At 34.3% G+C, this 27617-nt stretch overlaps 2 protein-coding genes across 7 annotated transcripts; both read right to left on the bottom strand.

Annotated features, from left to right (window-relative positions):
• Window positions 1-1426: 1426 nt before the first annotated feature.
• On the bottom strand, window positions 1427-3975 carry LOC124885625 (nuclear cap-binding protein subunit 2-like). 3 transcript variants are annotated; one of them, XR_007042936.1, is made up of 3 exons: window positions 3699-3975; window positions 3224-3293; window positions 1427-2925 (listed from the first exon to the last, which is right to left on the bottom strand). XR_007042936.1 is itself a non-coding variant. In XM_047393736.1 (3 exons), exons 2-3 carry the CDS (start codon window positions 3239-3241, stop codon window positions 2244-2246), a joined length of 351 nt encoding a protein of 116 aa, XP_047249692.1. In that variant the 5' UTR covers window positions 3242-3293; window positions 3699-3745; the 3' UTR covers window positions 1427-2243. The 3 variants fall into 3 exon arrangements, 1 of the variants encoding a protein (XP_047249692.1); XR_007042935.1 differs by having other exon boundaries at window positions 1427-2929; window positions 3699-3723; XM_047393736.1 differs by having other exon boundaries at window positions 1427-2576; window positions 3699-3745.
• Window positions 3976-9821: 5846 nt separating this feature from the next.
• LOC107878003 (chloroplast envelope membrane protein) lies at window positions 9822-26985 on the bottom strand. Of its 4 annotated transcripts, none has more exons than XM_047393735.1 (7): window positions 26055-26985; window positions 25491-25576; window positions 23960-24133; window positions 15491-15605; window positions 14202-14299; window positions 13662-13797; window positions 9822-10204 (listed from the first exon to the last, which is right to left on the bottom strand). In XM_047393735.1, the coding sequence occupies exons 1-7, from the start codon at window positions 26652-26654 to the stop codon at window positions 10136-10138; spliced, it is 1278 nt and encodes a 425-aa protein (XP_047249691.1). In that variant the 5' UTR covers window positions 26655-26985; the 3' UTR covers window positions 9822-10135. The 4 variants fall into 4 exon arrangements, with proteins under 4 accessions (XP_047249691.1, XP_047249690.1, XP_016580328.1 ...); XM_047393734.1 differs by having other exon boundaries at window positions 9822-10111; XM_016724842.2 differs by lacking the exon at window positions 23960-24133.
• Window positions 26986-27617: the final 632 nt, after the last annotated feature.

Here is a 27617-nt window from a genome sequence, read left to right as displayed (position 1 = left end):
CATATTAAATATTTTAGACTCAATTAAAAACAATTATTCCTTATAACTATTTCTATACAAACACAAATGATAAATTATATTCACGGCTAAAGTATTCGAATATAAATAATAAATTTATTTAAAATATATATGATACAAATAAATATAAAATTTAAAAAGTATATAAAATATAAAATACGACAACAACAATAAAAAAAAATGAGAAAAAAAAAAAAGGAAACAGAGAAAAATGAAAATAAAAAAAGGTTGTAAAGAAAAAGTAATAAAAACAAAAAATAGATTAAAAATGAAAAAAAAAAAAAGAGAAAGAAAAAAGAAAATAAAAACTAGAAAAAAATAAAAAGGAAAAAGGAAAAAAAAAAGGGAAAAAATGGAATTTTAAAAACGAAAAAGAAAAAAAAAGGAAAAGGTAAAAAGACAGAAAAAAGAAAAAAATTTACTGGCGTTTTTAATTTGATTAAACTTGCATTTGGGTAGGTTGGATTATAACTCATAACCCATAGTTTAGCCCATCTTGATCCAAATGCATTTGGGTAGGGTTGGACATTAACCCAATTATTTGTTCAGCCCATCTTGACCAGCCCAACTTCAACTCAATCCGCCCATTTGTCACCCCTAATCAAAATCATAAAATGCAGTATGAAAAATTGAAGAGATATAAAACCGATGACAAAATAATATGATCGTCGTAGGAGTGTGAGTACTTTTGTTTTAAATAATAGACACACACACACATATATATATATATATATATATATTCTATCACTAATAACTCATGCATATTGAGATTCTTTGTTGCCGTGTGATTTCTATTTCTTGGAGATCAATTCTTGTAGAATCATGATTGAATAGGAAAGAAAGTTTGTGAATCCTAATAAGAAAATAAAAGAGAATCTCCTTAATTTTTACTATATATGAGCAACTACACAAGCTGTTGTTGTTGGTCGTTGTCCTGCTTGGACAATTTTGGCATGTAGAACCATAATTGAATAGGAAAGAAATTGTTAATCCGGGTGTTCTTGGTATTATGGAAAATACAACAACAACAAACCCAGTGTATTCCCACCTAGTGGGGTCTGGGGGTAAGATGTACGCAGTCCATACCTTTGCCTTTGATGAAGTAGAAAGGCTGTTTCCGATAGACCCCTGGCTCAAGACACGAGTTACCACACAAACACATAGTAAAGCACAGAAGCAGATTACATAACATAAATAAGGCACCCATAAGTAATATAAAACAGAGGAAAGCACACAGATTCGTAATAAAACATGGAACACGGAAGACACAGATTCGTAATAAAACATGAAACACGGAAGATGAAATCATAACAGAAATAAAACCCCCACCAAGTAATTCCCTACACTAGCGACCCAAACTGGCTCTAACCTTCTTTTTGGTTAAGATATTTCCCTTAACCTTCTTTTGTTTTCTGCTTTAGCTTTTTTCCACTTGTACCAGAGAAAGGGGGTACTGGCCTAATGGGAGATAAACTCAAAAGATATAGATGTAACAAACTACAACGTACACCTTCATCCCAAAAAAGAAAAAAAATACACCTAATACCATCGTGGTGCTTATAAAAAGAATTCACTCCTCATACATCTAGATCCATTGTTCACTCTCAACCACCTCTGTATCATCCTATCTCAACACAACTTAATAGCACCTCTCAACTTGAACCCTGTATATCGAATCTTCTACTCATGCAGTATGTTTGAACCAAAGAACAACTGGAACCAATGTTCAGCCTCGTGTAAAAGACAAGGTTCATCCACTATTTTCAGCAGATATCTGTCTTGCCTTCTGCCCATGTCATTGGCTGTACTCTAAGACAGCCAATTTCCCACAAAAAAAAAAAAAAGAAAAAGAAAATTATATTGATCCCTTGCCTCTACCAGTTATCTTGTCCTCACTTGGAGAACCTCTGTGGTCTTGATTGCATCTAATGGATTCAGATTGAATATAATATGCTAGGAGAGCACGTCAAATCATAATAAACACTATACTGAACATATAATGATTGTAGTATCAGCTCCTATAATAATCTTCAGCATACTTCTTAAGTTCCTTGTAAATTTGTCATCTAAATATCAAGACACCACGGGTAACAGTTGACTGATTATCTTGAAAGATTAAAAATGGAGGACGTGATTCTTAAATTTGTTAGGTGGCATGACAAATGTAAAAATACATAAAATGAAAACCTTAATGAACAAGTAGACAGAAATAGAACTAGAGAGAACTAGTTAACCTGGAGCAGGTGTACCATAACTGGAGAAGAAACTATCATATTGAAAGTTAGCAACACAAAATGGAAGAAATTGGAGACTGAAAGAAAGTTCAGCTCATACATTACAAAGCAGAATCCACAAGGAGTTTTGGAATTCTTATCCAATCCCATCACTATCTTTTTAATCTCTCCAGCACGAGAGAACAGCTCATATACTTGCTCCTTTGTTGTGTAGAAAGACATGTTCCCCATATAAACAGCTATCGACCTTAACAAAGCATCTTCAAATTCTTCTTGCGTTCCTGGAAACCTTCTGTCCCTATATGCAGAAAGCTTAGCTAAATCCTAAGAGAAAAACAGCAGAGAAAATGTTAAAAGATAGTTAAAAGCAAATAAAACCTAGATTAAGAAAGGACATGAGTTCATAGGACATCACAATCTCTTGATGTGAAAATCTCATGAAATGCCAATGGAAATGAAGGAGACTCAAGTGCAGCACTTTGCTAAAATTATACAGAAGTATGTAAGTCATAGATGTATCTTGCTTCCCAAACAACAAAATTTCGAGTTAAATCAGAAAGCCAGGACTTGAGTTGTTAGCTACTCATAATACCAAGGCTTATAGCATAGTAGTATCTGTTCAAGTCTCCATGCAACAGGTGTGTGTTCGATTCTTATGGCCCCCTTTCCTCGACTTCCTTCGTAACAGAAAAGGTTTAGTAAATAAGCCGTTAGCTCCTCAGATGAGCAGCTATACACGGGTTAAAGCATAGTGTACAAAGTTATAGTAACATTTTTTCTACATAATCCTCCAAAGGTTGTGCTTTCACAGGCAGGAAAAGATCCCTTCGGGCATCAGTACAATCCACGAAAACACAGAATAAAAAGACAACTTAAAAACATGAAAGCAATGGACAAATTGATTATCGAACAAATATACCATGTATAAAGCATATTTGAAAAATCAAAGAACATTGTGGCATTCATATTACCTTGAACAGAGAAACCATTACGTTCTTCTCCTAAGGATAACTCCCACTTTGTATCTTTTGCGCCTAGTAACTGCAACATTCTAATTCGAATTAAGAATAGCAGGAAAACAATTCGTCAAGTTATAAATAAGCTCATAGACAAAAGACTGATTAATCATTCAAGATAATAGTTATCAAGTTCACCAGTACACTAGCCTCAACTTAACAGCCAGCATTTTGATAGACTGATTCAGAGCTAAATGATAGTTTATAAAAAAATAGCATATTCTAAATGAATCTAATTGAGAATTCTGACCTCCACAGGGCTGAAAACTCAGAACATTGATAAAAGTTCCATAAAACATAATCAAAAAATTCCATAAGTTATTCAAAAAGAATTAAAATTTTATGCCCTTATTTTGCTCTATTCCTTTATTTTCTTATTCAAAAATATTCGGTCATTTGAGTACTGATAGTCAAAGTAAGATTAATATACCATCATGACTTTAAACCCCCTGCCACCACATGGAAACATACAAGAATGCATAACCTGTAAAAATCAGAAAAAACATTGACAAATTGGTATAGACAAGGCCACCTTCAAGTGCATAAGCTAAAGCATGTAGTTCATGAGCGTGTCTATTACCGAGAACCAATTTGGATTCATGTTGGGGAGTTTAACTATATAAGTTATTCATCTCGTAAGGAGATTAATGGAGCATTATAGAGAGAGTAAGAAAGATTTACATATGGTGTTTTTTGGAAAATGTTTTCTTATTTCTCTTGTTTGATTGTAGTTAAATGTTGGGAAAATGTTTTTCATAACAACTTATTTTCCTTCATTTAAGGGAAAATAACTTCCCTCATAGATCAAGAAAGTTATTTTTCGGAAAATGACAAATGTGACTTATGCCTCCACCCCATCCCTCTTCCCCACCCCAACATCACTCATATTCACATTTCTCAAAAAATTCATATTACTCGAAAATATTGTTCACTGCGCTTTGCTTCAATTTTTCACCACTTGAAGTAAAACATAGTGAAGCCTGAATGTTTTTCTTTTCCAATGTTCGTTGAATATATTGTTATTTCCATATGCATAGAGGAAGACTTACCTATTTTACTTTTGCTAATTGCATATTTCATTTTGTCGTCGATGCAGCTTGTTTCACAAGGTTGAATAAGCTTGTCATTCCGTTGTATTTCTATTGATTGTAGTATCTTGAGAATGTCCTAATAAAATGTTGAAAAATGTCTCCTATATTTGCTAATTAGTAGTTGATTAAATTTAGTGATTGTAGTATTTTAGTATTCGATATTAATATTATTTGTTATGCTTAAATTAGTTCTTACAAATTGTTGAGTTGCTAGAGGCACTAATATACTAGTTAACAGTTAGTAGTTTTTTCTAAAAAATATTTTTTTACTCACCAATCAAACACTAGAAAATATTTTTCTAAAAAATATTTTCTGCTCATCAACCAAACACCATAAAATATTTTTCAGAAAATATTTTTCACTCGCTAACCAAATATGAGAAAATAAGTAGAAAACCAACTTATTTTCCAGAAAAACTTTTTCTAGGAAAACATTTTCCATCGAAAATATTTTCCATCATACCAAACACACCACTAATAGAATAATAGAAAAATAAAAGAGAAAGCAATTATAATAAATGTACAATTATAATAAATGTATTTATAATAACTGTATTTCTTAAGTTTTGTATTTTATAATAATTGTCATTGATGAGATTGTATTTGCACTTTTTCAGATTTGAACAGAATAGTCCTGCCACTTTTGGTTAATTCCACTGCATTTTCTTTTGAATTTTTCTGAAGACGTATGCGGGGCCGTCTGCCTTGTTGCTTCACATATTAGTACTTAGTTATTTATCTGTTTCAATTTATTTATTTATTTTAATTTAATTTATTATATATTTTTACATAAAAAATATTATAAATCATGATAATTAATAATTTAAAATATTTAAAATTTTAATTGACTTTCTAAATTTTATCAATATTACATAAATCGAGATAAAAAATAACATAGATTATTTAAAAGTTATAAAAAAAATCACAATAGATTACAATAATTAACAACCAAAGATATTTAAATATCATCAAAAAGTTTGGTTGACTTTTCAAATTCCATTTGTAACAAAAATTGAAAACTATAGAATAATATATGTTATTCTTATTCATGGAAATCAAAGTATATTGTTACTAATTTCCCTTTAATAAATACGTAAAAAAGATGCAATGATCCTTAATTGTTTCGTGGTTATGTAGAATATGCTTTACTTAAAGAAGGGTAAAACTGAAAGAAATCATTAATACCCTCTTAGTTATCAAAAAATTCCAACTTATTTAAAAACTAAATAAAAAAGTTAAAGCATCACTTATTCAATAATGAACGGAGTAATATATCTTGGATGACCCAGGCCCAAATGCCTAGTATGATTGTTAACTATAGTAAATTTGTACTAATATTTTTTTCCTCTATAAATAACATAAATATAACCTTTTTTGAAGTAATTATACTTTCTCCCACTTTTTTAATTAATTTATTCTCTCTCCCTATTAATATACATAACATAGCCGACATATACATAGCATTCTGTGTATATGTTGGGATTTTTGTTATATATTTAGGGAGTTAAAATTTTTTGTAATATTGGAAACATAAGTTATGTATTTGTGTAATTTTTAATTTTTTTTTCTTTTATCATATATTTAGGACTTGTTATTTTAAATATTATAAATATAATGATATAACACTGTGTATGTTGTTGTTGTAAATATAATGACAGAATAATTGAAGAAAAAGAAGTAAAAAGATAATTTTATCTATGTAAAGTTTTTTAATGAAGGATAAAGAATTTAAATCACTTTCTAAAGATGTGTTCACACTTTTAATATATTATAGATATAGGTGCAGATATAAATAGTTGATTATGCTCTTAATGTAACTAGAGCCCCCAATTAACATAATTATCAAACAATAAGAAGAAAAGGTCAAATATGCCCTAAAAGCAAGCAAAATTGAACAAATGTATCTATTTTTAATAATACAATTATATTCAAACAAATCCAATTTTATTAGATTTAATCAAATTTTAAAAAGTTAGATATTTTCGTGACAACCCCATCGAACCTACTTTATATAATAGTATTTTTCCATCAAGAAGATCGGCTCTTGAGGATTGTTGTTATTCCAAATTAGTATTGGTTTTAGATACTGTAATTAAATTTTACTGTTGAAAGCTCTACTATTTCTTTTCATTAAACATGATGAAATTTGTTCATCCCTAATTTAGGACGCAAGTGCAGCGTAAATAATATATGAATCGATTTCTGTAAAAAAAATCATAAAATCAAGATAAAAATTATATTCATAGTTGCAATTTTTATCACCGAAGATATGAACATCTGTTACATCGATATTTTATTTACATCATTAGTACGTTAAAAAAATGATATTAACTTAAGATAAACTATTTACATCCAGACATAAATTGATGCTCGACTTTGATTGTTACACATACATGAGTAGAAAAAGAAAGTTAAATGTGCACATGTTAAAGAAATGTTAAAACATAAAATGAAGGGAATATTTGTTCAATTCATATACTTTTAAAGGCTACCTTTTTTGGCCTATTAATCAACTAATGAGGTTAATTGAGGGTCTAATTAAGCGCATAGTTGGACCAATTATCGAACGATAAAGGGAACGTGTGAGCTAAACTATTAATGAATGATATATCTGATCAATTTTTAATATTTTAAGGCATATTTAACCCTTTTCATCTATAATCTATATTTATATCTATAATCTATAATATATTAAAAGTGTGAAGACCTTAAAAAAGTGATTTGAACTTTTTACTCTTTATTAAAAGTCTCCGCAATAGATAACCGTCTTTTCACTATTTTTTTCAAAATATTATCTAATTTTATTAGATTAATTAATTAATTTATGAGTCCTTTTAAATATAGGATTTTTTTTTCCTTTCCTATTTTAATATGAAGGTGCTTCTTATTTAGCAACCGACTCTCAATTGTGATATTTTAATTTGCAATGAATTCTATGATACAATCTATATATGTCTCTTTTCACAATTTTTTGCAACATATTATCTAGATTTTGTTTATATTTATTTTTAGTTTTTAATGTATGTATTTTGCATATAATTTTATAATTTGATTCTGTTGTAAAGATTATTTTTAATTGTATTGTTCTGATAACGCAATCATATTGTAGTTTCTGTTATGTTATCATATGGTATTTTTTCTGTTTAATACAGGTGGTAAATAGAATATTTGGTTGGACTTTTGACAAAAATTTTATGTAGAGATAAAGTTTAATCGTTTGAATCCTAAATTCAAAAAGGGACAAAAAGAATATATTTTTTCTTTCTTCTTGCTTCGTATATTATATGTAGAATCGGGTTCTTATACAAAGCATTCTTCCAAATTAGTCTATTCTCATTACGTCTATCGATTTCTTTTTACGAGATTTCAAGGCATATTATGCATATTAGAATTTTAAAAATCAGCATGGCAGTATAAGTTTACTTGGAAAATATTGCAGGTAACTGGATCACTATACAATAATAATGGCAAAAAAAGTTGATTATATTTTAGCTCATATTGTTAATGAATTCAACAAATTAATGTGATAGTTTGATGGCTAACTTCTGAATCATAGAAGAGGAATATCGGGGTAGCCTTCTACTTTGTATCTATTGTAAGTTCGGCTAACACTATACCTTTATAATAAATTCAAAAATTTGACAGGGTCATATGAACTTACCCAAATTTTAGTTCCAAACCTTTCTTTCTTACTTATTTAAATTTTCGTGCATCCAAAAATAAATCCATTCATGTTGGTTTACGAATATTTTTTTCATTCATTGTTTTGGAAGTATAGTTATATATACACAAAAATAACTATATCCTTTTTATATTTATTATAATTGACTAACGTGATATACACATGCAGTGCACGTACACTTGACTAGTACATGAAAAATAATAGACCTAAATAACTGTATTATCACTGTTAACTTATTGTGCTTTTTAATAATTCTCGTGTATTTAACGGCATTTTATTGAATGTGAGATACGTTAGATTTTAGGGGATTGCGAGTGTTCAACTTTCAATATAAATGCATAGAGCGAAGGAAATAATGTTTCCTTTTCTGGTTGGTTTGAGCTAAAGGTTGTCCATCAAGAGTTGCTAAAATAAAGTACGGATGCAGAGACATATTTGGACCAAAGTATTGACAACAAGGATAGTTTTAGACTAAATTAATAATAAATGACATTTTTATTTAATTTCACATTGAGCCTTTTCCGTAAAAATATTAATCATTGGGAAGTACTGGATAATATCTCCATATGACCAAGGATATAATTTAGTAAATGAGGTCTAATATTTATCCAACGGAGAACATTAATATATGTTGATTCTCCGGAATATCAGTATGTAATTCATAGTGATCGATTAATCAGGAACAGTTTAGATTAAATTTTCAAATACTCAACTCTCAGTAAACATAGATCTCAATAAAAAGTGATTCATTTATAGTCAAACTATCACATAATAATTAATAAACATGATAAGGAAAGCAAGAACGCCATGAACTAGTCCAAAATCAGTTGATTATAATGTAATTAAACTATTTCATGACAAATTGAAATCTTGGCATAATACCACTTTATACACAACTCACTACAAGTCAAACAAGTAAAGTTTCACTTACGATGAAATCCTATACTCTCACCAGAAGGCAGTATTTCAACAATGGCAATCTAAGAAGGAACACCAATAGGTACGTGAATCATAGAGCAAAGTTTCCTTAAAATTACCAACACTTGTACGTCATAGAAAGTAGCATGAGGTAATTCAAAGATCAGAGTTTATCAAAGTATTCTTGAAATCGCCAAAACTAATATATCACAGAAATTAACATTACTTACGAAGCACATTATCGTGCATGTTAAGCTTTGATATAGAACCAGGGCATGATTTTAGCAATTTATTGAATTGAAGATGATTAATGTTAGAGATTTTAACAAGCACAGCTTGAACTATACTAAGGGCAACCCGGTGCACTAAAGCTCCTGCCATACACGGTACAATTTGTTCTCATCAGGAACCTCTGGTGTTGGATATAGATTTGGAACTTTAGGATGGACGGTCCGGGGAAAGGCTCGACCACAAGGGTCTATTGGTAGCCATACCATGCATTTCTGCAAGATGTTGTTTCCACGGCTTGAACCCACAACAACTTTACCGATAGTTGCTCCAAGGCTTGAACCAGTGACCTCCTGCTTAAACTACTATACTTCAAATAACAAGGAGCAACATTTTGTACCCTGGAATGGTTTTACATGTTCCCGGAAATTGCAGCAAAAATTAAAAATAGAAGAAAAATCCCGAGTTATGTATCGCCCCAACCATGTAACTCCAGATGAAATGTTGGCTATGTTTGACCTATGGTTTCTCCGACATTGGTAAGCCTCACTTCCCATGGCTGAAGGGATGTTTACATATGAAGTTTAGCTCATATAAAGAGTTTCCAGATGAAGCGATAAACAGATACAGAAGGTGTTTTTAAGCTTCTAACAAACTTTTTATTCAGAATCTAAATATTGTTGACAAACAAATAATGTGGGTAACAAATATTCCCACAATTTCGATCAAGATATTCAAAGATTGATGCCACTTTGATGACAAGCTATTCACATTACGAAAAATACCAAACGTCCTTTTACACTTTACTCCAACTTCATGTAAAGGAGCCTCTATATGGAAAAGTGGAAAGCCACTCTAATGCCTTGTCATTTCCCGGAAAATATTGGACACTCTAGGTGATAATCTCGGCAAGAATTTAAATAACTGGAAAGCAAATACAGTCTTCTGTTAGAGAATAGTAATATGGGTTGCATTGCTTCCAATATCATAGAGAAAGTACACATGATAAATGGATTTCTACAAACAAAAACAAAGATATTTTAGAAATATTAGTAAAGAAGCCTACTGATACTAAAATTTCGTTTCTTTTGAATGCATAAGGGTCATGTTGGAAATTCCAGAGAGGATGACTACACTCTCAATTAATCATTTTATCTTGAAGACAAGTGAAGAAATGATTCTTATTTAGTTCACTCAACTTGCTTTCTCAATCAATGATCTATCTTTGAAGACGGGTGGAGGAAAATATACCTCTACCAACTTGACTAACATAAATATTGTAGTGCCTAGGCATTTAGGGGAACTCTATTAAAACGAACCTATACCAGTACATGCATCATAATTTGGTTCAAATATTTCCTATTCCCTAGAACCTAGTTCATGAATAAAAGCATACATGTGTCTTAGCATTAATTTACTGATACATGAACTAGGTAAAATTTATGCACTCGGGATGAATGCTGAATCTAGTTTACTTTTTCAGACTCTCCCATTTAACCAGATTCATCACTCCAAGAGATAAATCTAGAACACATAAATTTTTCTTGACTTGGTGAAGATATGCACAACTCGGTCTAATGACTTCAGAAACTTGAGCTCAACTTCTTTCATAAATCTTCCTCTACTTTGTCTATGTTCTCAGCCTCTCTGAGGTGAGGCATGTCTTTGATCTTTCTCCTTCAGAGATCCTATGGTTGCAAAGTTTGTTCAATAATTCTTGTTTCAGCTTATTTTGTTTTTCGCTCGTTTAATAATTCTTATTTCCGCTTATTTCGTCTTTCTTCACAGGCTAGGAAAGACCGTGCAAGCTCAGCAAGGTCATAGTGTCCAAATCCATGCACTCTTCAATGACAACAACCACAAAATTAAATAGTGAATTTAAGGATGTATAACTGTTGCAATGACCCAATCATCCTTTAAATCTTCTTATTTTTGAGAAGATAATGATTGTATTTACAAAACAGCACCAGGAGATTGCTGTAAATTCTACCAATTAAAGTATGACCTCTTCTAAACCTGGAGGGACACCATGAATTCTAATAAAGCTCCTGTCTCTATAACATATTCCAATTTAAACCAAGAATGCAACAAGAAAAGGCAATCTAGCTTTATCCTCAGTGATGATTTGCTAAGTTGCTCAGACTCTTCACAAATGTTGACGGGTGCACGCCAGATACTCCAAAAGTAGTGCATTTTGGAGAATCTGACACGGTGCGGCAACAATTTTGGAGAGTCCGAGCAACATAGATGATTTGTCCTTCTCTTCAAAACATTTGGAGTTCGTTTTCTCCCAAACCACCCACCAGATACAAGAAAGAACAGCAGTTCACCATTTTTTTCTTACTTTGTCTTGTCCATAAACCAGCATCGCAAAAGATCATATGTAGTACCAGGCATGGACCATTTGATACCCAACAAATTCCGAAATAGCTGCCATAGCTGTTCAGTGAAAGGACAATGTAAAAAGAGATGATTAAGAGTTTCTACTAGATCACCACATACATAACATCTATTGCATAGAGAGAACCCTCTTTTCTATTGATTGTCTACTGCCAGGTATGATTTTTTGGTCACAATCCACGAGAAACACGCCACTTTGTAAGTAGCTTTGGACTTCCAGATGCGTTTCCAGGGCCATGGTTTAATAGATTGGAGTTGCTCTTCCTTGGATACAATTCTGCAGCAAGATTTGACAGAGAATTTCCCTTTGTTGTATCCTTTCCCAAAGCAATTTATATGAACTTTAGGAGCAACTTTGAAAACTTTCAAACAGCTTATGCAGTTACCACACACTTTGACATTCCCAATCATTCATAATTCTTCTGAAGTTTGACTGTCCAGGATCCATTAGCTTCAAACTTAGCCACCGTACCTTCAGTGCATGTCAATGCAGAAAACAAATCAGGGAAATTGATCATTTTGGGGACCATGGCTAATCCAACCATCATGTCGGAAAAAAGTTTTGCATCCATTTCCCACTTTAATAATACCTACGAGCTGCTTAAATTCAGGCCTCAGATTCCTAATGCTCATCCAGACTGACACCCCATGTGTATTTTCATTAGCTTGGTACACCAGCTACGTTAGATGCCATACTTGACCCTAACAACTCTATTCCACAGTGCTTCCTCTTCTAAGTTGAATCTCCATAACCACTTCATAAGCAAACATTTATTGTGCATTCTGAGATTTTTAATCCGTCTCCTATCGTTTTTATGTTTAAGCATTGTTCTCCATTTAACAAGGTCTTTGTTACCATACCATAACAATGACCTCCTTATTTTGTTTATTCTATGTTCAATCTTCACAAGTAGAGGGAATAATGACATAATATAAGTAGGCATTGAGTTCAATACACTGTTTACCAAGGTCAATCTTTCCCAGTGATAAATAGTGTCTTTTCCACTAAGTCTTCTTTCACATGTCTCCAGCACAATTTGGCATATGCTTTCCTCATCATCACTGTTGTCATCATCTTCATCTTTTCACGGGTTTCATACAAAGAAACCTTCTGAGAAATCACCAATCCTTTGATAGATGAGAGTGAATTTTCTTATTCATCTCATCATGACACAATATCATCTGCTACCTCTTTACTCAAGATTCATTGTCGTGCAACTACTCGATAAACAACTGCTTCGTTAGAGTTGACACCCTTGTTGGGCTCCTTGCCCTAAGAAAATCCTTCAAAAGCTATTCAACTTTTGAATCTTGGTAATTTCACCTACCGAAACAATTTCTTCAAGACGGTGCTTCTCTAGCACAACATCCTCATAGTTATAGTAGCTAACCTCATTCATATTTATTTCACAAAAAAATCTCATTTCAATTTGAAAATTCATTCTTTCGAATCTTATGAAAATTTGATTCTCCACAGGTTCTCCAAGACTACTCTGATGCCAAATGTTGAAATTTTTTCGAAAAGGTGAGTACCCTCAATCTTCTCTTGGAAGACAAGCAAGGAAGTGATTCTTCTTTACTTCACTCAACTTGCTTCTCAACGAATGATTTTCTCTTTGAAGATAAGTGGAGGAAAATATTCTTCTACCAACTTGATTTACATAAATGTTGTAGTGCCCAAGTATTTATAGGAATCCTTCGAACATTTATCTTTTCTACCACATGTATCATGATTTAATTCTAAATTTTTCCTGTTCCTAGTTCATGAATAAAAGCATACATGCATCTTAGCATTAATTTCCTAATACATGAATTCATGTTCTTGGCATGAATTTGGTTTTACTTTGTCAACAGGTCAAAGAGAACTTTACATCATATATAGCTTGGACACTCTCTTGTAAATCAAAGAGAAAATATGCATTGGAGAGTAACTTTGACATTACTCAACCGATTGGCTTATTTTAAACAAGAAGATAATCCATGAGGGGCAAGGAGGACTTTACAGGTACATGCTTTGTTCACTTTCCAGATTAAAATAAAAACGAATACAAGTTATTCAAAAAATAGCACATACCCAAAGCTTCACACAGGCATCAATGAAAACCGGAACCAGGCAGACAAATATGGTTATCACTGCTTGATCAGCTTCAATACCATAATGCTCAGCAAGCACCTCGAGCAAAGTCGCCCAACCAGATTCAGAATGATACCTGAACATATTCACCACATTATCCAACATGATGCAGTGCCTTCCATTACTTTTAAGAAGTGGCAAATGCTGACAATTTGCAAAAGACACGAATAGATAGCCAAGGAAATAGAAATGAATACGAAAAGATACGAGAGTAAAATTAGGATTGGCGCCCCTAAATTTTGAGGAGATGGCAATAATAATTTTACATCTAGATGATGCACCTCGTTCACGTGAAGTACTTGTACAAAGGAAAGCATATTAAAAGGTGTAGGTTACTTAAACCCTTTGCTTCTGTGAATTGGAAAGTAATGAACGACAGTTGACTTTCTTTTATAAATTAGCTAACATGGATATATTTACAGATAAATTAATATACAACATCCAATTTGGCCATAAGCACGAAATAGCATCAAATTTTACCCCAAAAAGATATCAGTAATCAGAATAATCACAAATGCTTTGCCGGTGTCGGAGATATTATTTAGTATCTTGTATCCAGTAAATTTGAGAAGCTTTACCTGCAGAAATTGACAAGAAAATTTTATAATTTATAAACACCAAGACAACTGACAAGTTCACTTTTTTAACAAATCTAAATAACAACTAGGGCCACATTTTGTAAAGTTAAGATGTCTAAATCTGAATAACCTTATCAAAATAAAAAATCTAAATAAATGCTTGATTATGAAGATATGACTCTGTATTTGGGTAATTACGACTCTTTGTTTTCTCAGCATCTTAAATGTGTATACTTTATATTTATCTAAAAACTTATAAATATAAAATTCAAATAAAATATACTCCCCCTGTTTAAAAAAGAATGACCTACTTTCCTTTTTAGTCCGTTTGAAAAAGAATGATCCCTTTCCTTTTTTGGCAATACTTTAATTTCAACTTTCCACATGACATGTTTAGGGCCATAAGATTAAAGAGCATTTTGGTACATTTGATACAACTTTAATTTAAGACCACAAGATTCAAAAGTCTTCTTTATTTTCTTAAATTTTGTGCCAAGTCAAAGTAGGTCATTCTTTTTTAAACGGAGGGAGTAATTATTATGGCCACATAATATTAAGAAAATCTTAAATTAAATGATATTGTAAAAATTGTTTGTTAGATGAAGTACACTCTAAAAGCTAGCGGTGGTGGTAGTTGTGGGTGGTGGTGGTCGGTAGTGATAGCTGTGAGGTGGTGGCTGGTTGTGGCTATTGTTAGTGGAGGTTGTCGTTAATGGTGGTTGTGCACTGGTGGCTGGTGGTAGTAGTAAATGATGATTGTGCAGTGGTCGCTAGTGGTGTACGGCGGTGGAGGTGTTTGGTGGTGGTTGCGGCTAGTAGTGGCTAGCAATAATGCTGGTTGGTGGCAATGGTAAGTAATGGTGGTTGTGTGATGGAGGTAGTATGATTGGTAGTAAAGGTGGTTGTGGTGGTGCATGTGGATGAAAATTGGTGGTAGTGCTAGTGCGATAGTAGTGAATAGAGTAGTAGTAAAAGATGACAGGATACAATAGGCAAGCTACGATCAAAAGCAATATTAGGAAAAAATGGCATTTAAGAAAAAACTTTATTTATCTTAATCACACCAAGTCCAACCGAGTTTGTCAATTCATGTTAGCCTTTTTTGCCCATAACATAGATGATACCAGTATATAGGCAAACATACAAATTTGGAGGAAAAAAGATATTGTTCCGATATTGGGGAGAACTTACTTTACTCTCATTAAAGAACAAAAGAATGAACAATGAGACCCCAAAGACAAAGTCCGACCATATATTAGCAAATGCCTTGCGATTTTCTAATCTCCGCTCATCCCGCAGTTGTAACCTGCAAATGCGATGGTCCAGAGACTAACAGTATCATAAATCAATAAAGTCATGTCAGGATCTTAAGTGAGACATCTTATAAGATGATTTCAGGGAAGGATTTCACTAAAATATTATTCATTGTTTCATGGAGACAATCAGTTTGTCTAGATATGTCAATGCATTAGCAAAAGAAGAGGCTCCAAGGAGATGCTTTGATACAAGTTGGGAAACTGAAGATGAATTGAAGCACAACTGAAATCAGCAAATTAGTTAGAAGTAGCTAAATTGTATTAGAATTCAAAAATTTGTTTTTACTGTTCATTGCAGTTATTACTGTAGCTCAAGTCACATAGTTAATCGGTTAGAGAGTTAGTTACAGCTGTCAAGTGAGATTGTTAGCTATAAAACCAAGCATCACTGGTGTAATCATTCATTCATGAATAATATCTCAAGTTTCTCTCTTCTATATTCTCTCTATAATTTCTTTTTTAGCTACAATTCTCGGATTAATCCCTGATTTAGCTATCATTTTCTTCGAGCATAGCTCCTAGATTTACAAATTCCAGCCGCGAATCCCTTTAAGCGCATCAATTGGTATCAGAGCTTGTAGGTTCTTGGAATGATAATGGTGAGAAGTAAAGGTTAAGATAAATCTAGAGAAGAAATGGATGATAAATTGACACAAATTTTAGTTCAGCTGCAGCAGTTAATGGAAGGAATGTTGAGTATGAATGCAAAAAATCAACAAACTGATAAAGAATTGTACGAGATTCGTGAAGCATTGGGGTCAATGGCGCAGAAAGGGAAAGAATGAGAACAAAACAGAGTAGAATCCACTAATGGAAGGGCTGGTTCAATGGAGCTACAGCAAGAGGAAAGGCTAAAAGAAGGTCATCACAGCTCAAATTCACATGGTAATTACTTTAAAAAGTATTCTCGACTTGAATTTCCTAGATTTTCAGGCCAAGATTTAAGGACTTGATTATATAAGGTCGACCAGTTTTTTTTGCCATGGATGAAGTACCTTTTGAGCAGAGGGTTAAGGTAGCATCCATCCATTTTGATGATGAGGCCATAGCCTGGAATAGATCATATATGAGGTGCAGGAATTCTGTAGTGGATCCTACTTGGACTGAATATGTCATAGCCCCTAAATGAGAGGTTTGGGGATGGATTTGAGGATCCAATTGAAGCCCTAAAGAACTTGAGACAAACTGGTAGTGTAAGGGAGTATCAGGCTGAAGTTAATAAACTTCTGACTAGGGTTAACTTGTCAAATGCAAATGCTATCAGCTGTTTCCTAAGGGGTTTAACTCCAACACTAAATAAGGCTATTAGAATACAAGGTCCTAAAACATTGATGCAGACTTATAAGGTAGCTAGGCTACAAGAAGAGGTGTTTGAAGCACAAGCTCAGTCATGGGGTTTGATGGTACCTTATAAGAGTAATAGTGACTTATTACCTACTCCTGCAGTGGTTAACCCTGTGTATACGCAAAAACCTTCTTACAACCTTGCATCCAATTCCACTTATAAGCAACCTTCTAAACAAAAGCAAATTGGAGGTAGCAAAAGTCCTGGTAAAAGGCTATTAGTAGCAGAAATGAATGAGAAAAGGGCAAAAGGCCTTGGTTTTTTCTGTGATGAGAAATATGTACAAAGGAACAATTGTAGATGTAACAAACAGTTGTATATAGTGGAGATAGAAGGGGACATGGAGCTAGCTAAAGTACGGGAATCAGTCCCTGTTGTGACTAGTGAATCAAATGAGTTCATAACCTAATCTTACCACTAGGAAACGTTGACATTGTATTGGGGTTCAATGGTTAATTACATTGGGAAGAATCTTATTTGACTTCCAGAATAAATCCATTGAATTCATGTATCAAGGAAAGAAACATGTGTTAAGAGGAGCCAGAGTACACATAAAAGCTGCTAAGGCTAAGTCCCTAATCAAGCAGGAAAGCCAAGAAGCTCAAATGTTCATGATGACAGTAACCAACCCTGCAGCAGATGAAGTAAATTGTTGCAGTATTCAAGTCACTCCAGGTACTAACTTGTTACCAGAAATGAAGCTCTTATTCGAACAATTTGCTTGTATTTTTGAGTTGCCTGGCACCTTACCACCTCATAGAGATGCATTTGATCACAGATTGCAATTCATGTTAGTAATAGACCTTACAAATATCCTGCATTTAAGAACGAGAAATTGGTACAGGAGATGATGGATCAAAGGGTTATTCAACATAGCTCTAGCCCATATGTTTCTCATGTGGTGTTAGTGGAAAAAAAGATGGGTCTTGGAAACTTTGTGTTGATTATAGAAGTCTCCACCAGTTGACTGTTAAAGACAAATTCCCAATTCCCATGAATGAAGACTTGTTGGATGAATTAGGGGGTACTGTTATATTCTCAAAGATTGATCTTAGAGCAGGGTATCATCAGTTGAGAATGGCAGAAGAAGACACTCATAAGACAACTTTCAAAACTCATAAAGGTCATTATGAGTTTTTGGCTATGCCTTTTGGTTTAACCAATGCTCCATCTTCTTTCCAAGGACTTATGAATACAGTTTTCAAACCTTTATTAAGAAAGTTAATATTGGTGTTTTTTGATGACATCTTAATCTACAGTAAATCCTTGGTTGATCACTTTGTTCATGTTCATGCTGTGTTTGAATTAATGAAACAGTACCAGTTATATGCTAAGATGTCTAAGTATGCCTTAGGAGTGACTAAGGTGGAGTATTTAGGCCATTTCATCAGTGCAGAGGGGGTCTCAACTGATCCTAGAAAGATTATAGTTGTTCAAAAATGGCCTTTGCCTACTAATCTCAAACAATTAAGAGGATTCTTAGGCCTTGCAAGCTACTACAAGAGGTTTATACATGGCTTTGGAATTATATGTAGACCCCTTCATAATATGTTAAAGAGGGAAGGGTTCCACTGGTCTAAGCAAGCTTATGAGGCTTTCAGTACACTAAAACAGGCATTGGTTTCTGCTCCAGTGCTAGCCTTGCCTAACTTTTCCTTACCTTTTGTTGTGGAGACAGATAGTGGTAACGGCATTGGAGCTGTGTTAATGCAACAAGGACACCCTATTGCTTATATAAGGCAAGTCCTTAGCTCCTAAACATCAAGTTATGTCTGTATATGACAGAATTGCTTGCTCTCATTTTGGCAGTTACCAAATGGTCACACTACTTGTTGCACAACCATTTTATTGTGAGAACTGACCAAAAGGCTTTGAAACACCTGCTTGATCAACCAATTCACACTGATTTCCAAATTGCTGGTATATCCAAACTAATGGCTTTTGATTTTAGTATTGAGTACAAAAAGGCTCTAAGAATAGTGTTGATGCATTGTCAAGAATGTCTGATGCTGAATCATTAGCAATCTCATTACTCACTCCACATGAATTGTACATGAAGATTAAGGCATCTTGGGAGATGGATCCTGCATTACAGGTTATTATATAGAAAGTTCAGACTTAACCTTTTAAATCTTACACTTGGTGTGGTGGTCAACTTAAATGGAAAGGAAGGTTAGTTATAGGTGATGATCAACAGTTGAAGACTGACATTATCTCCTTGTGGCATAGTCCTCCACAAGGTGGACACTCAGGCATGGATGCTACTAGATGGAGGTTATAATCCCTCTTCTATTGGAAAACACTTACTGCAGATGTGAGGAGGTTCATCAATCAGTGTGATGTTTGTCAAAGACATAAGTATGATGCAGCTACTTCTCCAGGGTATTTGCAACCTCTACCTGAAGGTGTATGAACTGATATTTGCTTAGATTTCATTTAAGGTTTTCCTAAATCCTATGGTAAAGATGTCAACTTGGTGATGGTAGACAGGCTCATCAAATACAGTCACTTCTTAAGTCTGCAACACCCATACACAGCTCAGTCAGTTGCTACATGCTTAACATCTTTAAACTACATGGATTACCTGTTACCATGACTAGTGACAGAGATCCAGTCTTCTTAAGTGCTTTTTGGCAAGAATTATTCACCTTGCAAGGTGTACAACTTCAGAGATCTACTGCTTACCACCCTCAGACTGATGGCCAAACTGAGGTGGTCAACAAGACCTTAGAGACTTACTTGAGATGTTTTTGCTCTGATTGTCCAAGAGAATGGCCTAATCATCTTTCCCTTGGTACAATACTACCTATCACACCACTATTAAGTGCACACCCAATGAAGCTTTATATGGTCAAAAACCTCCCATTCATCTACCTTACTTAGTGGGTGAAAGTGATGTGGAGATGGTAGATAGAAGCTTAGAGGCTAGAGAGGCTGTTATTCAGTTGCTAAAGTTCCATATTATCAGGGCTCAACAAAGAATGCAAGACATTGCCAACAAGCATAGATCAAAGAGGTCCTTTGAAGTAGGTGACTGGGTTTATCTGAAATTGCAACCTTACAGACAAGTTTCAGTGGCTGCCAGGCCTTTTAACAAATTTGCTGCTAAGTATTATGGCCCCTATATGGTTGAAGACAAGATAGGAGTTGTTGCTTATAAGCTCTTAATGCCTAGTGATGTTCTCATTCACCATACCTTCCATGTTTCTCAACTAAAGAGGTGGCATGCCTTACCTCTGAGTTTCACTCATCCTCTTGTCATACATCTCTCTAGTCCTTATTGCCCTACTCTAGAGATGGTGTTAGATAAGAGATTGGTCAAAAGGGGAAACAAGGCTGTAGAGCAAGTCTTGGTGCAATGGACTGGAATTGGTGAAACACATGCTACATGGGAATATACTTTCGAGTTACTGCTGAGGTTTCCTTCCTTTAATCCTTGAGGACAAGGATGTTCTTTAAGGGAGGGGTAATCATGCAAGTTGGGAAATTGAAGATGAATTGAAGCACAACTGGAATCAGCAAATTAGTTAGAAGTAATTAAATTGTATTAGAATTCAAAAATCTGTTTTTACTGTTCATTGCAGTTATTACTGTAGCTCAAGTCACATAGTTAGTTAATCGGTTAGAGAGTTAGTTATAGCTCTCAAGTGGGACTGTTAGCTATAAAACCAAGCATCACTGGTGTAATCATTCATTCATGAATAATATCTCAAGTTTCTCTCTTCTATATTCTCTCTATAATTTCTTTTTTAGCTACAATTCTCAGATTACTCCCTGATTTAGCTATCATCTTCTTCGAGCATAGCTCCTAGATTAAAAAATTCCAGTCGCGAATCCCTTTAAGTGCATCATGCTTGGATGTAAAGACAGACTTGCCCTAAATATAATATCAACAAACAAGTTGAGGAAAATAGTATGAAGCCCTCTCCAGCTAATAGGCTGACCTTATTCATGTATTTATGTATTTATTGATAAACTGTACAAGTTAGAGTCCAAAGTACAACGAACATACAAGTTCTATTCTAACATACATGCTAAGGAGAAAAACAAACACTCAGCATCCTGTGCGAGATATCTTTACTGCAGGTTGTTTCTTTCTTGGTCCACGCAACCAGATTTTCCCTAAGGAAAACACAAAACCCAAGGTGGGGCAGTCAGTTGCAGACTCTCCAACCCAATCTGTAGCTGAGAAGCGAGCTAAGGAAGATGACAAACTGGAGTATGATTGCCAGAGATAAGTGGATTTGCCTTCCAGTATCGAAAGGTCCTCTTGACTGTCTGAAGATGAGATGCATGAGGTTGATGGAGAAATTACAGAGGCATCGCGAACGGTATATAGAAAGATTTTATGATAAAAGGAAATATTTCAGGCAAAGGAAAAGTGAGAGTTTGGAAAGGTTTACCTGAGCCAAGTTAACCACTTAAGGATATCAGTAATGTATCTGTGTTGGACCAACAAGTTGGATAATAACTTGATGCCAAGTGTGACAAAGGCTACTTAAGCCTTTCACAAAAGATTTGGATTGAATTGATGAGAGTAAGAAATCAACAGTTTGGATGAACCAAAAAGTTCTAGGTCATCGACATAGATAAGAAGAATCAAGATATCATGGCCTTCGAGAAAAATAAACAAGTGGCAATCATGAGACTGTTGAAAGGAAAGGTTGAGAAAAAAGGTTCCAAGACATTGAAATCATGCATGAGGTGAGTGTTAAAAATTTCACATGATCGAACCTCTTAAATTGCCTCATAAAAGCACTGTATTGCGACTTGTCATGAAAAAAAGCAGTGGACACGTCTAATTGGTTAATGAGCCAACCTTTGTACAATGATAAGGAAAGCACCAAAGAACCGTGTTCATCTTATGATAGCTTCCGGTCTAGCGTAAGGTATATCTAGGGCTCTCTCCAGGAGATCATGACAAGATCTGATATACAAGGACGGAGGACATACACAGGTAATCTGATACAGATTGGGCAATATCACAATCTATTTCAAGGTATTATATCCTGATTGGAGCGAATTTAATATCCTACAAAAGCAAGTGTAATGGCAAGATGAAGCAAGAAAACAGAATACTGTGCCATGGCTTTAGCCACATGTGAGCTCATATGGTTGAAGCAACTTCTTCAAGAATAAAAACTCAAAGGACATGAAACAATGAACTGATTTGTGAGAATCAGGATACCCTGCATATGGCCTCAAATTATGCATCTCGTGAAAGAACAAAGCACATCAAAGTATATTGTCATTTTCTTAATAGACTGTGTTAGGATGCATTGCTCGTGATTTTGTTAACTCGACTAATCAGTTAGCAAATTTCCTTAAAAATCACTTCGAGGGCCAAGAATTGATTATATTTACGGAAAGATAGGAGCATACAACATATATACTCCCGTTTGAGAGGATGAGTTAAGAGTGTAAATATAGAAAGACGTGATCCCTATGTCTGTGTTTACGTAACTAATGAACATCTAAGGAAACAATTATAGGTTTTCCTTTTTATGAAATGCTTGCAAACACTATAAAACCCCTAACTTTTGAACGACTAAACATGGAATTCAATTCCTAATCCTCTTTTGTCACAAGGAAGCTTGTCATCCAATTTTTCATAGGGTAAAGAAATCCAAAACTAGGAAAGGGAGTAACATTATGGTGCAGGTTGCATCTGCCTAAAATGACAAAAGGAATGGAGGCTTGAAATAAAAGACCTCAAACAACATTTGTGATGTGACCATACTCTCAGTCAGCATGACCATATTTGAGTCTAAGTGTAGGAACAAGAAAATTGATAATGCATGCCTTGTGATTTGAAAACAAAAGAAAACATTGGATTATCGCGTTCTTTCCCCCCACCTGATTGAACAAAATAAAATTGAGTACAATTTGAAACAATGCATGGCACTTTTTGAATTTATCAAATGATTCCAATTTTCGTACATTAAACAGAACTTTATACTGTCTTCAATAAACAAAATGTAGTAAGGGTAAATAGAATTAGAAGGTGCTAGCCAAGCAGCAGAATAGATCAATTCAATGAAAAGCTGGCAATATCATTAGAAGACTGAAAAGACAATCTGGATTGTTTGCCAAATTGATACACCTTACAAGTATTATTTTAAAAAGAACTGCAGGAAATAATCCTTTATTCACCATTATCAGTAAGAAAATTTGGCTAGGATTCCCTAAATGGTTGTGCAGATGTGACGAGGAGGCATTGCTGGATAATGCAAAAGGAGATGAGTTGGTCTTGGAAAAATGAAGAGAATAGAGAGCGCTAAGTTTCTACAGTGGTGCAACACTTGATTTATCTTCTTGTCCTTGACCAAAAAACCATTATCAGTAAATTATTCCAAGTGAAGAGGGTAGGTTCTATAGGAAACCCCATTTTATTTTAGAATAAATTTGAGGATCACGGAGTCTAGTGAAAAGAAGTGAAAGCATTTCAGTTGAGGAGGAAGAAGAAGGATATACCATTGGTTTTGTGATATCAAGTAGCTGAGGATTTGAAATAGATAGAAAGGAGTCCAATCAAGCAAGCATAGTGGATGTGAATAATCTAGAAGCACTCTCAAGCCAATAGATTGAGTTATTGCATGTATTAAGATGAATCATGCAAGCTCTAAATTTGTAAGTATAAATAAAAATATTGTAAAATACGAAGTCAAATATAAAATACAAATGTAATCTATCCATACATTTACCAGATCAAGGAAGAGAATACACAAAGTGGTATATGTCTTCTGCAGCCCCTTTGTTTTCCTTTTTACACTAGGAATTTTGTTGTTCAAAGCAAGATTATCCAATGTGTATGCAAAAAAAACATGCTTCTTTCACAAAATCAGGTATTTCCTTCATACCAAGTCTTTTAACATCAGGTGGACAAGTAGGTGAAGAAGGGAAGTAAGACGAGTATGTGAAGACAAGGTGTGAACTAAATTTCTTGGAATACTTCAGATAAACATAATTAAAACAGACATCAGCTGTGGTAAACTTTACGCTTTGTGTCGTAGCTCCAGATACAGCTCCTTTTCAGACAAATGTGGAGATTTACCAATCTCAACCTCAAGGCGGTAGCGTGCTTGCTCAGTCTTCAGTTCCTTAACCATCTCAAGCTTTTGGTTTCTTCTGACGTCAAGCATCTGTGCTGCTAAAGGTACAGTCTTAACATATCTGACCATGACAAATAAGACAGTCAACACAAATCTTAAATGGGAGTTCCGTTCACACTAGCAACCATCAGCAGGAAAAGTATCTTCTCAAGTAGTAAGTACTTGAATAGGAAATAAGCAAGCAAGAGGTGTAATATTTCCATTGAACCATATTGTTGTATTATCTTTACTCATCCAAAAAGTATAAAGTTCTCAAAGATTCAGAAGTCAGCCATGGTAGTGCAGGGATGTCTGCTCACAATCTCAAGAAATAAGCTAGAATAGTTGTGTTACCATGTCATTCCCAAGAGAGGAAGTTTTAGGTATTTTGGGTCTATAATCCAAGAAAATGGCGAGATTGATGAGGAGGTTACACATTGTATTGGAGAGGGGTGGATAAAAGGAGGCTCACATCTGGTGTCTTGTGTGATAAGAATGTGCCACCAAAACTTAAAGATAAGTTTTATAAAGTGATTGTTAGACCAACTATCTTGTATGGTGTGGATTGGACAGTAAGAACTCGCACGTCCAGAAGATGAAAGTAGCGGCAATAAGGATGTTGAGATAGATGTATGGGCATTCTAGGATAGATAGTATTAGGAACGAGGATATTTGGGACAAGATGGGAGTGGCTTTTGTGGTGGATAAGATTAGGGAAGCGAGAGTGAAATGGTTCGGGGATGTGAAGAAAAGATGCACAGATGCCCTGAGGAGGTGGGAGAGGTTGACTATGGTGGGTCTAAGGAGAGGAGGTCCCAAAGAAGTATTGGAGAGTGGTGATTAGACAGTACATGACACACCTGTAGCTTATCGAGGATGTGATCTTAGATAGGAAGATATGGAGGTCAAGGATTAGGGTAGAGGGTTAGCAGGTACCATGCATCGTCTAGTTTCCCTAATTAACATTACCATTATTTTTCTTCTACTTTCTCATTCTTCAATTTTACTATTACATGTTGTTTCCTTTACTTCTGTTATCGTATTATTTGTTGTTGCTACTGTTCTTTTTTCTATTATTTTCAACATGACGTCTTCCCTAATTATTTCTCTCATACCTATATTTATATGTTTTACTTGAGCTGAGGTCTATCAAAAACAAACCTCTTTGCCTTCACAAGATAGGGGTAAGGCTGCACATATACCACCCTCCCCCGACCCACTTGTGTATTTCACTAGGTATGTTGTTGTAGTTGTGCTACTACTCTACTGTCCATGATGAATTTGTCGTATTATGACATAGAAACAAGGAAGAGAAAACTTGCCAAAGGAAATGTAGGAAAACATTTGATAATAAAACAAAGTTAGGTACAGAAGATGAAACATCAAGCACTTCAAGTATGTAACCAAAAGGCATATAAATGAATCCAAGCAGAAGTTACCTGTCAAGAAAAGGCATAAGAACATAGTCATGGACTACAAAATCCAAAGCCCATGGGACAATTATCAGCACTGCCAAAAACTTAGCCTGCAGCAGGAAGAGAACAACTGCTCCTAATGAAAACCTTAATGAGCACATTGCAGATGCAATGTTTGGCAATTCTAAAAGCTGAGATCATCACGATATGAGACATGTTGGATGTTTCTACATTCATTATCTTTAGAATGAGTCAAGCAGAACAAGGAAAAGGAAAATAAATTGACTTGTGGAAGCTCCGCAATTTCGAGACCTCCCTTTTGGACACATTAACTATTACAAAATCCCTTCTTGAGGTATTGAAAATACTCAACTACCTTATGTTCAGTGTACCAGGCAGTAAATTGCAAGGAGCTTTCTCATATGTAATTATTGGACCTAATTATTCTACATTCTAATATGCTTTTGCAAAGCTTTCACCTGAGCTGAGTGGACGAGAAGTTGAACCATAAAGCAGAGAAGCATTATAGACACTAAATGAACAATATGAAAATGAGAACTAAGTAAATTGAAGAGTAAAAGTACTCACAGAATTAAATGAAGCATACTGAAATATACGATCTTCATATAGCATATCATCTTCTTCCTTGCCGAGTACCATATCCCTCACGGATTTAACCAAACCCCTCCCTGGTATTAAATCACTAGGATCTTCCTGCATACTGTCTTCAGAGTCTCCCTGAACCCATGATGAACCATTACCAAAATCAACTGTTCCATCAACAAGCCAATCCTCCCACCTCTTGTTCTCATCATTCTTTATACCTGCTTGTGCTTCCCTTAACTCCATAATCGCCTCGGCTCGTCTCTTCCAAGCTTCAAACTTTTCATTCTCTGATAATTCATCATCATCGCTACCTAAACCTTCAGATTCAAGCCCATCAAGCATATCCTCATCCTTGAGTCCCAACCAATTCCCATCATCTTCAAGGAAGAACTTTCTCCACCAACTTTTCTTCTTTGAATGCTTCTTCTTCTTTGCATTTGGAGTAGACCCATAAAATTTCCTCCTCCCCCAACTAAACCCAACCTCAGTAATAGAATTTTTATGCACAAATATGGAGCTACTTTTCTTGAAGGATGGAAAACTTTGACATAAGACAACCATTGAAGTGCTCATTAAGGACATATATTGTAGGACACATTTTTCAGACTCATAGGGTAGTAATAAAGATGGCAAATTCAAGAAACTGCATATTACTTGTCCAAGAGACCATTCAGTGAAAAAGCAGTCACAATGTGCAAGAGGGTATTAAAGAATTAGCACAATACTGATGAGATAACCAAGAAATGCCGAGATTCAAGAAGATAAATTTAACAGCAAAGGCATTGCATAATACTGCTGTGCTAATCTTTATATGGTGGAAAAGGAGCAGTATCCTAGCGGGAGAAGAATGGGGATAACGGATTTTGTTCTATTTATTTCCATAAGATAAAACTTTGCTTTCGTTATCTATTCCAACTTACTTTTTCATCTTTAAGGCTCCATTTGTTTTTATGAATGGTTCAATGTCAATGTGAATTATATTTGAATGATTAAGATTATTTATTTTTTAATATTTGAATATTTGAAATTTATTCATTTGTGTATATAATTAAAAATATAATTTACATTAAAAATAATAATATGTTAGAAAAATATTTTATTTAATATAATAAAATTATTATTTGATTTAAAAATATTTTATATTTGTTAGTGATAATGGAGATGCATGATTAGTAATACTAGTGGTGGTGGTAATGATAGATATTAGTGATTAGTAATGTTGGAGGTGAGTTGTGATGGTAGAGATGTTTGATATTGTAGTGATTGTTATGATAGTGATAGTAATGTAAAGTTGGTTGATGTTAGTAGTTGGAGGTGTTAATGTGATGGGTTAAAAATAAATGCATGATAGTTGATGATGTGTTGGTGATAGTTGGAGATGTTGTTAGCTGTGATAGTGGAAATGATTATTAGTAAAGATATATTGTAGTGATAATGGTGGTTGAAGCGGTGGTAGAGGTGGCGACACCGGTGATAATGGTGACAGTGATGGTGGCCGAAGAATGTGTGGATGTTGCTGATGTGTTAGTGGTAGTTAGCGATAAC

Source organism: Capsicum annuum, chromosome 7, assembly GCF_002878395.1.
Source record: "Capsicum annuum cultivar UCD-10X-F1 chromosome 7, UCD10Xv1.1, whole genome shotgun sequence".
Lineage (NCBI taxonomy): Eukaryota > Viridiplantae > Streptophyta > Magnoliopsida > Solanales > Solanaceae > Capsicum > Capsicum annuum.
Note: the sequence above shows the minus strand (reverse complement) of the source record. Positions and strands in the feature narration are given on the sequence as shown.